The sequence below is a fragment of the Chanodichthys erythropterus genome, chromosome 10 (assembly GCF_024489055.1).
Source record: "Chanodichthys erythropterus isolate Z2021 chromosome 10, ASM2448905v1, whole genome shotgun sequence".
Taxonomy (NCBI): domain Eukaryota; kingdom Metazoa; phylum Chordata; class Actinopteri; order Cypriniformes; family Xenocyprididae; genus Chanodichthys; species Chanodichthys erythropterus.
The window spans coordinates 14,253,446-14,269,981 of NC_090230.1; the positions used below are offsets into that span (position 1 = coordinate 14,253,446).

The 16,536-nt window shown below is 37.7% G+C and overlaps 2 protein-coding genes across 2 annotated transcripts; both read left to right on the forward strand.

The window, feature by feature from the left end:
- The first annotated feature begins 7,768 nt into the window (after nucleotides 1–7,768).
- LOC137029141 (mast cell protease 1A-like) lies at nucleotides 7,769–9,607 on the forward strand. Its single transcript, XM_067398666.1, has 5 exons — nucleotides 7,769–7,829; nucleotides 7,938–8,088; nucleotides 8,195–8,327; nucleotides 9,088–9,339; nucleotides 9,449–9,607. The coding sequence occupies exons 1-5, from the start codon at nucleotides 7,769–7,771 to the stop codon at nucleotides 9,605–9,607; spliced, it is 756 nt and encodes a 251-aa protein (XP_067254767.1).
- A 1,450-nt stretch (nucleotides 9,608–11,057) lies between these two features.
- On the forward strand, nucleotides 11,058–15,812 carry LOC137028126 (granzyme-like protein 1). Its single transcript, XM_067396889.1, has 6 exons — nucleotides 11,058–11,181; nucleotides 11,357–11,507; nucleotides 11,861–11,993; nucleotides 13,744–13,995; nucleotides 14,078–14,180; nucleotides 15,733–15,812. The coding sequence occupies exons 1-6, from the start codon at nucleotides 11,058–11,060 to the stop codon at nucleotides 15,810–15,812; spliced, it is 843 nt and encodes a 280-aa protein (XP_067252990.1).
- Nucleotides 15,813–16,536: the final 724 nt, after the last annotated feature.

The window sequence follows — 16,536 nt, forward strand, 5'->3', positions numbered from 1 at the left end:
CGATCCCCCTCAGCAGCGAGGGCTCTCTGACAGCATGTCCCTTCTTCCTTCCGGGTTTCGGCACCAATGTAAATATGGGAAGAAGGAGGCGGGAACCGGTGAACATTCAACAAAACTTTAATTCCAAAATAAACAAAGAACAAAACGAAATTAATGCCGGCAGACCCTCACGGACGTCTGCCAGCCACACAAACATAATAAAACATAAAATAAAGTCCAGGCCTGGTCCTCTCTCGTCCTTCACTGTCGTCGCTCCTCCTTTTATGCCTCCGGAGCTCCTCCGTGAGAGACTCGAGGCCGGCGTGCCTCGCAGGTGATGCTCATTATCACTTGCGTCACCGGCCTCACGCCGTTCCCTCACGGCTCTCGCCCGCCCTGCTTGTCACAGTATACTTAAGTGCAATTTTAAGTATATTTCTGAGAAGTACATAAACTATATTTGAGAAGTAAAAAAAATATATAAAAAGTGAAAAAAGTACATTTCTATAATGTACTTAAAGTGCTATTTTCACACACTTTTTTTGTACTTAATATACTAAAATATCTTCTTTACTTCTTATGATAATATTACATTTAATAAAATGTATTTAGATACCACTTATAGTACATTTGAACCCATAGTGTAAGTGGTAACTAATATATTTTTTAAATACAGAGATAGTAAATTAAAAGCACATTTTAGTTCATAATTCATGGTGTCTCAGAATAGCACAGTTGAGTACACTTAGATGTTCTTAAGATTATCTTAAGAACTACTAAAGAAGAATTTTTAGTATATTAAGTACAAAATTAGTGCTCGCGAATAGAGCACCTTAAGTAGCAGTGTACTTTTTTTTACCTGGGTACTTTTTGTTTAAAAGAAGTATATTAATAGCACACTTGAATAAACTTTTTCGTAATTGGGGAAATGCTATTTTACACTTAGAATGTTCATTCTGAGTATTCCTTGCTGATAAGATCTGCTATCTCTCTTTTTTATTTCATTAGTTTAAGATTATAGTACTGTTTCCTGTTTACATCATGTGCAGCCAATATCTTGAGATTGTAGTCTGATATGGATTTTCTGCCTGATCTGGGTTTTTTTTTTTTATTATACATTTTAAGATATGTTAATTCTGTTCAGTTAATTTAAAATCATGCTTGCTTTAATCACAAGCGAGAGTATTTCATGTGCAAATTCAACTGTTTTTGCTATTGACAGACAGTTGTGGAGCTTATGAGCTTGGCCGTGCCACACAACTGTGACTGTTCAACCACATCCACCCTGGCCATGGTGAAAATTTTCACCGCAAGCTTTTTTCTTTTGATGCTGTCAAAAATAGTAAAATAGTATTTATTTTTATTATTATTATTATTATTTTAGTTGCATGCACTGTAATACAATTCTCAATTTTCCATCTACACTTTCTGTAGGAATTTTAGCACCAGAGAAGCAGTAATATAACAGTACAATAAATATATTAAGGTCAGTGATTATATAGCACAGAAGCCAACCCCCACTCCAGACCTTACATGGTTTCTCTTCAGAGGAACTGGCAGCATGTCTGTGGTGGATTCCTAATTTCCGACGAGTTTATCTTTACTGCAGCAGCACAATGTTGAAAGAAGTAGTGTATTGTTTGGAAATGTCCATCATGGCATTTAATATACTCTAAAAGAAAAAGATTATTATATTAATACAATCTATTTAATATTAACAGATCAGAGATTTTGACAGTTGTGGATGGTGCACATGACCTAAAAAATAAGACATCGGGATGATGTCCTACTACCAGCATCCAGACTTTACTGTGGAACCTGTTATAAATGACATTATGCTTTAAGGGTAACAATCTGTACTCATTTCAAAATGATATCATATTAGAGAAAATATTTATACAATAACATTTATCTTTAAAAATAAATATGGGATATATTACTTGTAAGCAAGAGATACAGTTGGTCAGTCATTATCGCAAAATAAACTGGCCAAGTGTATGCTGTATTTAGCACAGCTGTAAATTATTTTATAATCTTACATTTACAGTAACTTAAAACTTCTGCGAAGGAAAAAAATAGCCCATGACTACAATGTACAAAACTATTGACATTGACAAACAAACATTGCAGCAATTGATACTAAAATCCACTGAGGTAATTTCCACTTCAGTCAATAATAAGACGAACGATGGCGGCAGTTGTGTTTGTGACAGAGGCATCCCTAGTAAAAAAAAGTATGCTAAGTATACTTAGAGCAAGACTAATTATTATTATATTTCAAGTGTGTTAATGATTAGTTAACTTAAAGTGTGCTATTTTGAAACAACTAATTTTGTACTAAGTATACTTTAGTTGTAATTAAGTTGTATTAAAACACAACTTTAAGTATATTTATTGTACTTTTGTGTGCTTAATTGAAACTACTTCAAGTATACTTAGTACACTTTAAGTATATGCCTGTGTAGGGACTACATGCTTGATAATGATATTAAAGTGTACTTAATTTGTGTTATTACTTATAAGTATATTTTATTTGTGTTATAAATATACATTGTGTTATAAGTACTTTATTTGTGTTATGAGTATACTTTTATTTGTGTTATATAAGTACACTTTATTTTTGATTTTACATTACAAAATAATTACTAGTGTCTTCAGAACACACAAGCAATATACAATGAATATATTATTTTACAGGTAATAGTATATACTGCTCAGTACCTTTGGCTTATTCCAAATACTAAAAAAATACACACTTTGCAGTAAATAACAATACACTTTGTTATTACTTATACTTTGTTTAATATAGTCAACATGTAAAGTGGATCAAAAACCATCTTATCTTCTTCTTATGACAACTTTGCTGAACTTTTTTGATCTACTTCAAATGTTGATTACTGTACTTTGAATTACACAATCTCACACAATACAGTATTATAATTGTGCTACTATTTACATACAGTTTAACACATTTTCCCAAAGTTGAATGCATTTGTTTTCAAGGCCATTAAAATAAATAAAATGTAACAACATCACTAATGAAGAGACTGTCATGATCATGAGTTGGAGTGCCTCGTTTAGCCACCAGAGGGCACTCCAACATGGACTATTGTTCACCTTTAACTACATTACCCATAAGATTGGGCAGGTTAGATTACCTCCAGCACCCCCTCCAGTCCATCAGTCCGCTCCAGAGCCCGCTATGGCCCATCAGTTCGCTCCCGAATCCACAGAGGAGGTGGGCGCTGAGTCTCCGCTTCCCACACGTAAAAAGAGGAAGAGGAGGAGGAAGGCTTCCATCCCTCAAGATCTGGAGGCCCCCCCAGAATCCGCTCCAGCCAATGAGTCCGCCCTAGCCAGTAAGTCTGCTCCAGCCAGTGAGTCCACTCCAGAGCCCGCTCCAGCCAGTGAGTCCACTCCAGCCAGTGAGTCCGCTCCAGCCAGTGAGTCCACTCCAGCCAGTGAGTCCACTCCAGAGTCCGCTCCAGCCAGTGAGTCCGCTCCTGCCCCGCATGCTCTCCCTGTCAGTCCTGTGATGTCCAAGACGGCTGTCATTACTTTTTATGTTTTGGCGGTCTTGCATTTCTGGAGGAGGCACTCAGGTGTTTTTGACCAGTCTGCCAGCCCAAGCCTGCTGCTGTCTCAGAGCAGCCCCAGCCTGAGTCCGCTTCCGTCTCAGAGCAGCCCCAGCCTGAGCCCGCTGCCGTCCCAGAGCAGCCTGCTCTCCCTGAGCCGGCCACGGAGGCCGTCACCGAGCTGCCCGCTCTCCCTGATATGGCCACAGAGCACCCTTGGCCAGCCCTGCCACTGCCGCTGCCCAAGCATCTGGCCCTGCCGCTGTCCCTCAGGCCGTCTGTCCTGTCGCCACCATCCAAGCCTTCTGTCCTGCTGCCGTCGCCCAGGCTTTCTGCCCTGCTGCCACTGCCCCGGCCGTCTGAACCGCTGAAACCCGCCTGGTCAGTGCCACCCTGGCATTCAGCCGGGACTCCAGACCTGCTGGAACCCGCCTGGTCTGTTCCTCCAGCTCCGCCCTGGCATTCAGCCAGGACCCCGACCTTCTTAGAGCCCCCGTGGTCTGTTCCTCTGGCTCCTCCCTGGCCTTCAGTCAGGGGCTCTGGTCCTGGCCCACCATCCCTCCCCCTGGTCCTCCTCCAGTCCACCTCCCTCCTGAGAGTTGTGTTGTTGTTGTCTCATGGAGCGTCTGGTAGCCGCTCCGTAAGGAGGGGGTACTGTCATGATCATGAGTTGGAGTGCCCCGTTTAGCCACAAGAGGGCACTCCAACATGGACTATTGTTCACTTTTAACTACATTACCTATAACTCACCTCCTGGACTCATTATCCTTGTTTCATTGCACCCAGCTGTTTTGTGTTTGCTCATTAGTTTCTGTCTATTTAGTCTCAGTTGTTTCTGTCTTTGGTTGTGGTTTGTTAATGTATTGTTACATGCACGTTTTGTATCTCTGGCCTTTTGTTTTGTGGACTGTTTTCTGTGGAGTTTGACCTTTGCCTGCCTGATTACGACTTTGGATTTCCCAATAAATGCTGCGCTTGGATCCTAACATCTTGTCTTTGTGCATTCCGTGACAGAGACATATTTCATTGACAAATCCAATGGTTTTTATTTAAACTTAACATAGATTAAGCAAAACTTACCATGTTTTTGATTAAAGAAAATAAAAAATTATTGGTCCAATGGTGACCCTTTATACACAAATACAAATTACACAATATATTCCATTTTCTGATGAGCTTCTCATGATTGTGTCTGATGGCCGCTTACACAGAGGCAGTGACTGCAGAAACTCGTAAAGAACAGCACCTGTTAACAGAATGTACAAAAGATAGAAGGTCAGACAGCATGATCAACTCTTTATTCGCATTTACAATAGTCTGTCTGAATCCTATATTGAACCAATAATATTTCTGAACAGTAAATGAGGATTAGCAGCAGGGACTGTATCAGTATGGCATGTCGATATTGTTTTCGATATTGTTTTCAAGCATACAGTACTTTATGAATTAATATCGTACAGAATACGGGCCGATTTGACCAATCATATGAACGGGGCGTTTTGGTGCTGCATACAAACATGTGCCATAAACCACCACACACAAACTCAAAAAGGTGATATCAAGCTGAAATATTGCTCTCCGTTTGTTAAAGGTGCCCTAGCATAGTTTACCTCAGCATAGTTGAATAAGTGTTCAGTACATGGAAATGGCATACAGTGAGTCTCAAACACCATTGTTTCCTACTTCTTATGTAAATCTCATTTGTTTAAAAGACCTTCGAAGAACAGGCGAATCTCAACATAACACCGACTGTTATGTAACAGTCGGGATCATTAATATGTACGCCCCCAATATTTGCATATGCCAGCTCATGTTCAAGGCCTTACCCAAGGGCAGCCAGTATTAACGTCTGGATGTGCACAGCTGAATTATCAGACTAGGTAAGCAAGCAAGGACAATAGCGAAAAATGGCAGATGGAGCAATAATAACTGACATGATCCATGATATCATGATATTTTTAGTGATATTTGTAAATTGTCTTTCTAAATGTTTCATTAGCATGTTGCTAATGTACTGTTAAATGTGGTTAAAGTTACCATCGTTTCTTACTGTATTCAGGGAGACAAGACTGTCGTTATTTTCATTTTTAAAAAACACTTGCAGTCTGTATAATTCATAAACACAACTTCATTTTTTTATAAATCTCTCCAACAGTGTGTAATGTTAGCTTTAGCCTGTTAGCCACGGAACACTATCAAACTCATTCAGAATCAAATGTAAACATTCAAATAAATACCATACTTACACGATTAGACATGCTGTATGATGAAAACATTGTAAAGATCCATTTTGAGGGTTATATTAGCTGTGTGAACATTATTTATGCTGTTTAAGGCCAGCACGAGCTCTTGGGGCGTGGAGCACGAGAATTAAAGGGGCCGCAGCCTGAAGCGGCGCATATTTAATGATGCCCCAAAATAGGTAGTTAAAAAAATGAATAAAAAAAAATCTATGGGGTATTTAGAGCTGAAACTTCACAGACACATTCAGGGGACACCTTAGATTTATATTACATCTTTTGAAAACACGTTCTACGGCACCTTTAAAGCAAAAAAAAAAAAAAAAAAAAAAAAGTTTGTTAACTGGTTAGACAGACTACAACTTACCTCCAAATAGCAGCACTTTTCTCCAGTTCTTTCAGGATCGCGTAGGCAATTAAATTCCTAGCCAGTTGTCGCCATCAAGGTCAGTCTGCAATGTCACTTGATTGAACTGGTCAGAATTCCCAAGGTTACTTCTGCTGCTGGTGTGTTGTTTAATATAGATTTATGTGTACGATTGTAAAATGATTCTGCCAGTGTAAACTTAATAACCATTTACACATATTTGGAAATTGTATAGGCTACACTGCATATATTAAATGGGCTTTTTAATGCATTAATCATACTGAAATAAATAAGCACAAGTAATAAAATGAATTCCAAGGATGAATAAGTAAACTTAAAAAATATACTCAAATTTAACTTTAGATACACTATCTTCAGGATATTAAATAATGTATTTTTTAAATATACTTTCAGTGCATTGTTACAATGATCATTTTCAGCACAGTTAAAGTATATCTCAAATGTATTTTTATAAAGTGCAAATAAATACACTTTTAAAAAATAAACTTAACTTACACTTCAAATATATTTTTCTAAAATATATTTTTTAGAAAATATACTAAAGTACAATTATTTTAAAGTGTGTTAAAAGTTGTATTGTGAAAATATGATGCTAATATACTTTTTATTTATTTGAAGATAATACATTTTTGTTAGTATATTTGCAATGTACTATAGAAAAAGGGAATATTTAAAATACAATAAAGTATACTTTTTTCACTATAGGGATGGCTCTGGTTTGTGATAAGAGAGATGTAAAAACAAATCTCAGAATCTCACCTGCATCCACCGTCTGCCTATAAACCTGTGTGTTTCACTCACTTCTCTGTCCTGCCAATTGCCCTGTCCAAATACCCACACTTGCCATCTTGGCCACTTGAGAGCTTGTGCACACGACAGGAAGAAAGTGTACAAGACTGTCCCATGTCTTTAAAAAATGCCCAAGTGCAGTGCCCTAAATGCACACTAAACCCACACTATCTTAAATACTGCTTCTGAGCAGTCATGCATTATGTTCGGGAACTCACATGTGGACTTATGAAACGTCATCAGTTGCTTGTTTTTTTTTTGTTTGTTTTTTTTTTTGCTGTGGTAGTCTGCAAAGCTCTTGTAAATAACTGAAATAATTTGGAGAACTGACATGGAACTTTAATGTGGCGAAGAACATTTTTTTTTCAATGTGTCGACCAATCAGAATCAAGCATTTTAGAGAGCTGTAGTATAAGCTAGGTTTTATTGGTATGTGCTGATTAAGTTGATATAGAATGCCTTTCAGCCGTAAGGACATAATTGTAAGAATAGTCCTTGTATATCCTGGATCAAAATGATAGATTTTGGCCTTTTTGTAATGATATTGTTTTTAAGGGTTACAAACTACATACCAGCTGTATTCTGAGCTGTAAAATATCAGTACCAAAATGCATGCATACATGCCTAATTCTTATCTATCATTAGACTGAATGCAAGACCGGAAATATTAACTGGAACATTATCTTTTCATCACTCTGTTACTCATACTGCAAGAAGAACAAATACTTCAGTAACTCCACCCCCATTTACAGTATATTTATAGTGTTTTGTCATGAGAAATCAGTGTCATCTTCATCATGACCATCATCATCTCTCTGCTCCTGCTGGCCTCTCTGCTGCCACACCTGACCTTCACTGGTGAGACTGGTGATTATATAACAGTATATTATGATGATTTTTAAGATGATGTTTAATTTTATGTGCTGAATAAGTTGACTGACAGCACTATCTCTCTCTCTCTCTCAGCTCATGTGAATGTTGGTATAGTGAACGGCACAGAAGCCAAACCTCACTCCAGACCTTACATGGTTTCTCTTCAGAAGAACAGGAATCATATCTGTGGTGGATTCCTCATTTCTGATGAGTTTGTCTTGACTGCCGCACATTGCTGGAATGGGTAAGAGCTTGTTTAGAAATCAGTTTTGACTGACAGAATGATTGCAGTGCAACCACACAGTGTATCATATGACATAAATGACCATCATGACTTTCTCTTTTAACAGAAAAGAGGTTCTGACGGTTGTGGTTGGTGCTCATGACTTAAGCAAGAGTTCAGATCGCATCGATGTGCTGTCCTACGAACTGCATCCAGAAAATTTATTCAATCCTTATCGGAATGACATCATGCTTTTGAAGGTGACAACCTGTAATATTTTTAGTTTTTAGTTTCTGAGCAGGAAACAGTATCTTAATTGTGACACTTACATTTCTTTTGCAACTACTTGCTGTAAGAAATAACAGAAAGGATTAAATTATTTTCTAACATACAGAAAAATGCCAAAAAAAAAGTATGTGTCCTAAGTAGTGTCCTACTTTTTTGTTGATGTTGTTTTTGTTTTTGCTATGTGTAGGGGGAAAAGGGGAAAAAAGGGTAAAATGCTGAATATCTGAAAAATCATTGATAAATTCATTGTTATTTCTATACACAGCAGAAAAAATAGTGTAGGAAACAGGCTTTTTAAAAGTGCTCCTGTAATGCTGTTTTTAAGGTTGCTAATTTTGTTTTGGAGGTCTCCTTTTACATATATCAAAAACACTTTAATTTTCTCATAATATACATGGCACATCACATTTCTCAGAGTGTGAAAATGTTTCGTTCAAAGATTTTCTCTTTAAACTCCTTTCCGTGAGTCTTCTCCACTCTGATTGGTCAAACGCCTACAGTAGTATGCTGTGATTACCATATCTGAATATCAACTCTGGGGGCTTCCTCAGTACTTTTACATTGTGATACAAGCAGTATAGCAAAACAGGGGCACTTTATGAGGCACTTAAAGTAAAATATGCATAAAATATGCAAGAAAATTCACCTCGGCCTTCACAAACAGCAGTATAATCAACTGAAGTTTTGATGATTAAATCTTTAATTATTAACGGTTGTGTTTCTGAATTACAGCTACAGGAAAAAGTCGAACTAAACAATGTTAAATCGATATCCTTGCCAAAGAAAGGAGAAGACGTGGGAACAGATACTGTCTGTAGTGTTGCCGGCTGGGGATCACAGACGATTAATGGCCCACCTAGTAATCGTCTAATGGAGGCAAATGTGTATATAATGAACAACAGAGAATGTAGCAATAAATGGGGAAATAACTACTACAAAGAATCACAGATGATGTGCACATATGGCCATGGTGGATTCTGCAATGTATGTACAAAGATGATTCACATACTTTAATAGTTAAGTTAATTTATGAACAAGTTTAAACTGATACAGTATGCACTTTAGTGATGTGTTGATCTCTGTTTCTTCACAGTACGATTCAGGAGGTCCTTTGGTTTGTGGAAACACTGCAGTTGGTGTCACATCATTTGCATATGAAAAGCTCTGCAATTCACCTGACTATCCTAATGTGTATACTAAGATTTCACCATATCTTGAATGGATCGACAACATAATTAGAAATGTGAAGTGAGTTAAGTTCTTAAATTCTTACGTATGTAACTTTCAATAAAGTATCACATGGCAAGCATTATTTATTCAAAGAGTCCTCATTGTCAACCATATATAATGACAATATTACATGGGAGGCACAAAAGTCATTTCACATTAGTTCACCTGGTGGCCATCTTGGTTACACCTTCAATTTTAATTTATTCAAGTATGGCTCATATCCATTTAAATGAGGAAAGATTAAACACTGCAAAACTGTTGGTCAATATTAGGTATAAAATCAGACGAATATGGTATAAAACTCAGTTTCTTCAGCTCAAAGTGTTACAGTTATGGTTGTATACAAACGCACGACAAGGAAGATTCAAGAATAAGTCTTCTAATAAATCCACAGGCAAGGAAATCCACAAACTGGTAAACGGGAACCACAACCACACATACTGTAGCACAAATGATACCAGACAATACTGAACTGAAAACACAGGGCTTAAAAATGAGCAGAAAAACGAGGTGGGTGATTGAACAGCTCGTGGTAATAAAGAAGGTGATCAGTAATTAAGTAGGTACTAACTAACTACGTACAAGTGAAATGAAGTATACTTTGCAAGGCTGTGTGTTCGACTGTGCTATACACATAAAAAAAAAAAAAAAAAAAAAGATTATATCCAGGGCAATTGGATATCCAATTCACCTGAGCATCCTAATGTGTATACTAAGATTTCAGCATATCTTCAGTGGATCCATGAACAAATTTGAAACGTTGTGTCTACATGGAATTATAAAAAAGGAAGAAATGATAATAAACCTTCCATAAACCTTCTTTAAGTAAACATATCATATGGTAAGCATCAGTTATAGTCAAGGTGTTTTCATTGTCACCATATATAATTCAGGCAACATCCTCACTGTCCAGTCATGCATGCAGACTCCCATTGCATGGAGAAAAACTTAAATACCCCAAAACGCTAGCTAAAAATTACAGTAATAAAAAAAAACAATAAAAAAAAAACATTAAAACAGGAATAATATCATTGTGCTGCTTCATAAAAATTTATTCATATTTTATTTTATAAATAAAACCGTTTTTCAGACAGGTCAAAATAAATAATAATAATAATAATAATAATAATAATAATATAAAAACATTCCTGGAAAAACCGCCATGATTTGAGTTGTAAAATAAAGAGCTTTGTAAAATCTTCCAACAAAAGTTTTTAAAAAACTGGCAAGTCTTAGAGATCTAACCACAGATAGTGTGTCAGTTTTACTAAGCTCTCAACTGATTTCTCACCTCTCAGAATTTACAATAAATATTAGACATGGATTACATCACACATGAGACAGATTAGTCTACTACCATAAAGAACGCAAATATAACACCTATATTTTCCACTTCAGTGCAAAGTCAGACCCACAGGAAGCTGTGAAAGAGGAAGTACGAGCACTACTAAGGGTCTAAACTAGACCACTTTATGGTAAATACCATCATCAACACTGAGGAGAACTTCAGCACTATAGAGAAACCTTCTCAGAACAGGATCATGATCTTCTCTGTGCTTTTGCTAGTCACGCTGCTACCATATCCAACCCTTCCATGTAAGTCTGATGGAAAATAATGAACTTCTATTGCATTACGTTTTCTACATTTACCATAAATGTGCACTTTTGATGTTATGTAATTATTAGCAGTGCTCTCACTGACTTCATCTTAAAGTCCATTTAATTCTAGTCTATTTCTCATTTAACCAGCATACGTTAATTTCTCTCTCAGCATCTGTGAATGTGGGTATAGTGAACGGCGCAGAAGCCAGGCCTCATTCAAGACCCTACATGGTTTCGATACAGAGAAATAATGAACACATATGCGGTGGCTTCCTTGTGTCTGAACAGTTTGTCATGACGGCTGCACACTGCTTTACAGAGTACGTTTTTTGATCGGTTCAGTAAAATTTCATTGTGAGTCAAAGACTCCCAGACTGCTGCAAAAGGGTCTTCACTTGGTGTGACTACTTTCGAAATAACGCAACCTAGTGCATACCCAACTTCTAGGCAGTCCGCCAATTATTGTTTGAACCCAAAATGTATTTTACTTAAACTAAAGCTAAAATTGAGCTATTTGTTTGTAACTTTACAATGGAAGCATCAAAACAAAGTTTGTTAATAAAATAATATGGTTATAAAAGCATTTTTTTATAGATCAGCCCTGAAATGCAAAACTCAGTTTTGATCATACCAATAAAATACATGGTTTTCTTTCTAATCTTTCTCATGACAGAGGAGAGAAGCTAACAGTTGTGGTTGGAGCTCATGATCACAATCATGGTTCTAGTCGTATGGCTGTCAATTTCTACCTCATCCACCCTGCATTTGAGTCTGAAAGTCTGCTAAATGTCATCATGCTACTTCAGGTAAATGACTCGGCTAGGTTTTGCATGGCAAAATGCAAGAAAACAATTGTTAACCATGCAAAGAATTAAGAGAAAAGTATCCTGAATGTCCTGATCCCCTAGGCTTTGTTCAAATTGTTCACAAATTCAATTTGGTTTCAGATCTGATTTATAGGACTGACAGTTAATTTTACATGTGATGAAATTAATTCAGTGATGTCAATATCTGGTGTATCTACATTGTTGGCCATACTAATGATGCAAGCAATATACAACAACTTGAAACCTGATCTGACCGTTTAGAGTCTAAGAGACTGAGACAGGGATGGACTGGGACCAAAAATCGGCCCTGGCTTTTTGGCCCAGACCGGCCCACCACCACATAAGATCACAAATACCACCCGTCCTTCCGCTTATATATATAAAATTTATTCTACTTATTTATTTATTTTTAGTTGTTTACAACCAAGTCACCAAAATACGATGAATACACACTGAGCATAACCTAACACACAACAGTAAATCTATTAGCCTTATTACAGTTTACTTATTCTTATCACAATGTTAATTGTTGTTGGTGTGGGTTACTTATATCCAACAAGCTATGGTAAACAAGCTAGGTAACATTATAATCTCTGAAATAGCGGAGTAATCGGAAATAGCGGAAAAAAAATCAGTCAAATTCATCAGTTATCATCTTTTTGTTGTTGTTGTTGTTATGACTAATTACTCAGCACCATCAGCGTTAAAGAGAAAATAATCACTTCACCCGATGTTTTTGAATAAAATAGCCTTGACAGCCGACTTACTGGAACTCATCTATCTGTAGAACTGTTCTCTCCCGCCGGCGCCGCCGGACTTCTACAGAATCTAAGCACAAGCGAGTGTGACGTGCGCGGTGGACCAAACCACTGTGAGGCAAGGGAGGGGTGACTCAAAATGTTTAATAAACTTAAAACGCCCGTTTGCGTTTGTATTGCTTTACTACTTACATAATTATTTTAGGTTTATATAATTTATGCACAATACTTAGCGTGGTTATTAATTATATTTTTTATATTGCGTGCAGGCAGAAATCTTATAGATGGTGCTGTTCAAAGATATGATTGAGCCAGTCCAGTGTCAATCAAGAAAACAACCAATGGGCCGCTAAGCTACATGTTTCATGAGCCGCGTCTGTCAGAAGGAAAAAAATAGCCTATGTGATATTTTTGACTAAAGTGTTTTGGGCCAGCAGCCCAGTGTCAAATGAAAAAGCATTGGGCCGCCGATCTAGGCCTACCACTTTTCATGGTCATGTTTTTTTTTTTTTTTTTTTGGCGGTCGGCAACCGTCGGCCCCAAAAAGCACGTCGGCCCACCGGGAAAGTGCCCGGTATGCCAGATGGCCAGTCCGCCCGTGGACTGAGATGTATTCTGGATTTAGATCAGAAAACCACATATCGATGTGGTTCAAATAGGGATTGTAAACATCATTAATTTAGTATGTTTGTTTGTTTATTTGGTTGTTTTGCTTCAAATTACAAAAAAAAAAAAAAAAACTGATTTAAGATATGTCTGAAAAAATATTTTTGTCTGAACAAAGCCTTAGAGATGTGATCGTAGAACTGGAATAAAAACTGCAGTCTCAAGCAATCATTTGGATAATTATACTTAAATTATAAAATACTAGCATGCCTGAAAGTATATACCTGAAAGAATACGATGAATTTTGTCATCCTGTTTTTATTATGAAATTTTTTCAGCTTTAACCGTTGAATTATGTGCTGTAGCTACATGTAAAGGTCAAAAAGAGCAAAAAAGTCAACTGGATCTCCATACCAAAGAAAGATAAGGACATCAAGGCCAATGCCAAATGCAGTGTTGCAGGATGGGGAAGAAAAAACACCAATGGTACAGCGAGTGCTAAACTTATGGAGGTGGATGTCACAATCATTGATAAAAAAGCATGTCAGAAGTACTGGAGGGAAACATTCTCCACCTCAAGGATGGTGTGTGCAGGTGGTCGTGGAGGATTCTGTCAAGTACAAAGTATATTCTAGAAAAATCAAAAATAGTATAGCTGTTCAATTTTATTCACAGCCTGTAACTTTTTCCACTTCTCAGGGTGATTCTGGAGGACCTTTGGTGTGCAACAAAGTTGCCGTTGGTGTGGGGGGGGGCAATCTCATCACATGTGGTCAGACAATCTGTGAGAAACACTCTACAGGTGCTGGTCATATAATCAGAATATCATCAAAAAGTTTATTTATTTCACTAATTCCATTCAAAAAGTGAAACTTGTATATTATATTCATTCATTACACACAGACTGATATATTTCAAATGTTTATTTCTTTTAATTTTGATGATTATAACTGACAACTAAGGAAAATCCCAAATTCAGTATCTCAGAAAATTAGAATATTGTGAAAAGGTTCAATATTGAAGACACCTGGTGCCACACTCTAATCAGCTAATTAACTCAAAACACCTGCAAAGGCCTTTAAATGGTCTCTCAGTCTAGTTCTGTAGGCTACACAATCAAGGGGAAGACTGCTGACTTGACAGTTGTCCAAAAGACGACCATTGACACCTTGCACAAGGAGGGCAAGACACAAAGGTCATTGAAAAAGAGGCTGGCTGTTCACAGAGCTCTGTGTCCAAGCACATTAAAAGAGAGGTGAAGGGAAGGAAAAGATGTGGTAGAAAAAAGTGTACAAGCAATAGGGATAACCGCACCCTGGAGGGGATTGTGAAACAAAACCCATTCAAAAATGTGGGGGAGATTCACAAAGAGTGGACTGCAGCTGCAGTCAGTGCTTCAAGAACCACTACGCACAGACGTATGCAAGACATGGGTTTCAGATGTTGCATTCCTTGTGTCATGCCACTCTTGAACAACAGACAGCGTCTTGCTTGGGCTAAAGACAAAAAGGACTGGACTGCTGCTGAGTGGTCCAAAGTTATGTTCTCTGATGAAAGTCAATTTTGCATTTCCTTTGGAAATCAGGGTCCCAGAGTCTGGAGGAAGAGAGGACACACAATCCATGTTGCTTGATGTCCAGTGTAAAGTTTCCACAGTCAGTGATGTTTTGGGGTGCCATGTCATCTGCTGGTGTTGGTCCACTGTGTTTTCTAAGGTCCAAGGTCAACGCAGCCGTATACCAGGAAGTTTTAGAGCACTTCATGCTTCTTACTGCTGACCAACTTTATGGAGATGCAGATTTAATTTTCCAATAGGACTTGGCACCTGCACACAGTGCCAAAGCTACTAGTACCTGGTTTAAGGACCATGGTATCCCTGTTCTTAATTGGCCAGCAAGCTCGCCTGACCTCAACCCCATTGAAAATCTATGGGGTATTGTGAAGAGGAAGATGTGATATGCCAGACCCAGGGATGGGCAATAATACATCAAAATGTATTTTAAAATAAAATACCAAATACCTTAGGCTACGTCCACACGAAGCCGGAGCTTACCCTAAGCCAATCTTTTTTTTCCTTGTCTCAAAAAATATCTGCGTCCACACAAACCCACTGAAACGACTCAAAATGATGTAGTATACATGCCAGACCATTATGTGGCACTGTAATTCTGTCACAGAAATGCACTTAAAGCAGTGAACAAGACTTGGAGCATGTGCATAAACCTTGCGCACTGAATACAAACTATATCAAAGCTTAGAAATAACGCTTTATTTTGGCTCAGTAGCTTCTGCAGCATGAACGCAAGCATGTAGAGTCTGCTATTGCTGTTGTTGGTGCTGTTTTGTGGTGTTAGCGCGTTTGACTTGGGTCGACAAGTGGGGTGATGACATCATCGTTTCAGAAAACATATGCATTGCCCCGTCCACACGATAACGCAAAGACGGCGTTTTCAAATTTTCCGCTGCTGTCGAGCAGTGTGTCGCACTCGTCTCTCATTAGTAATCGCTCCAGTGGGCTCTTTACTGCTCTCACAGCATTCGGCCCTGCTCTGCTTCATACTACAGTAATGTTAATAATCTCTCCATGAACATGATTTCTGAGTCCTGTCCCGATTCTTTTCCACCGGCTGTAGACGTGAAGACAACACATCCCATGATTCAGTGAAATCAAGGTGTCATCGAGCTTCACCTTTGTTTTGAATTAGCGATCTTTAGAGGTGAAAATTTACATATTGTGGCTTTAACAGAACAAATATTCACATATCCCTGTGATCTCCCAGATATAGTTTTAAAGTAACCAACAGTATAATGTTTGCAAATGACTCCTAATTTAATGTATCCTAATTTATTTACTTGGTGTTTGGTAATGAAGGGCCTACTTTGCATCAGCAACACTGACTCAATGACAACAACTCATTTATAAGAAGACAACTGATGGCACCTGTATTCATAGCAACTAGTTTTTAACCAATTAATCATTTGATTGTTAATCATAAATATAGGGTGCTGCTGCTCTGTATAATTGTTTTCAAGAACATTATGTAAATTGGTAAACTATTTAGCCTAGTCTACCAAAATGAACAACAAAACTTAACATGAACTGATAAAAATTATAGCAATTCATGCTAAAATTGATGGAAAGCTGGCAGCCTGTTTTT

What these genes read in the sequence shown, in the direction of transcription:
- LOC137029141 (XM_067398666.1), top strand. Translation starts at nt 7,769, where the DNA reads ATGACCATCATCATCTCTCTGCTCCTGCTGGCCTCTCTGCTGCCACAC. An exon ending in GCCACACCTGACCTTCACTG is followed by an intron (nt 7,830 to 7,937) that starts GTGAGACTGGTG and finishes TCTCTCTCTCAG; the next exon opens with CTCATGTGAATGTTGGTATA. An exon ending in GCCGCACATTGCTGGAATGG is followed by an intron (nt 8,089 to 8,194) that starts GTAAGAGCTTGT and finishes CTCTTTTAACAG; the next exon opens with AAAAGAGGTTCTGACGGTTG.
- LOC137028126 (XM_067396889.1), top strand. Translation starts at nt 11,058, where the DNA reads ATGGTAAATACCATCATCAACACTGAGGAGAACTTCAGCACTATAGAG. An exon ending in ACCATATCCAACCCTTCCAT is followed by an intron (nt 11,182 to 11,356) that starts GTAAGTCTGATG and finishes TTTCTCTCTCAG; the next exon opens with CATCTGTGAATGTGGGTATA. An exon ending in CTGTGAGAAACACTCTACAG is followed by an intron (nt 14,181 to 15,732) that starts GTGCTGGTCATA and finishes TTGTGGTGTTAG; the next exon opens with CGCGTTTGACTTGGGTCGAC.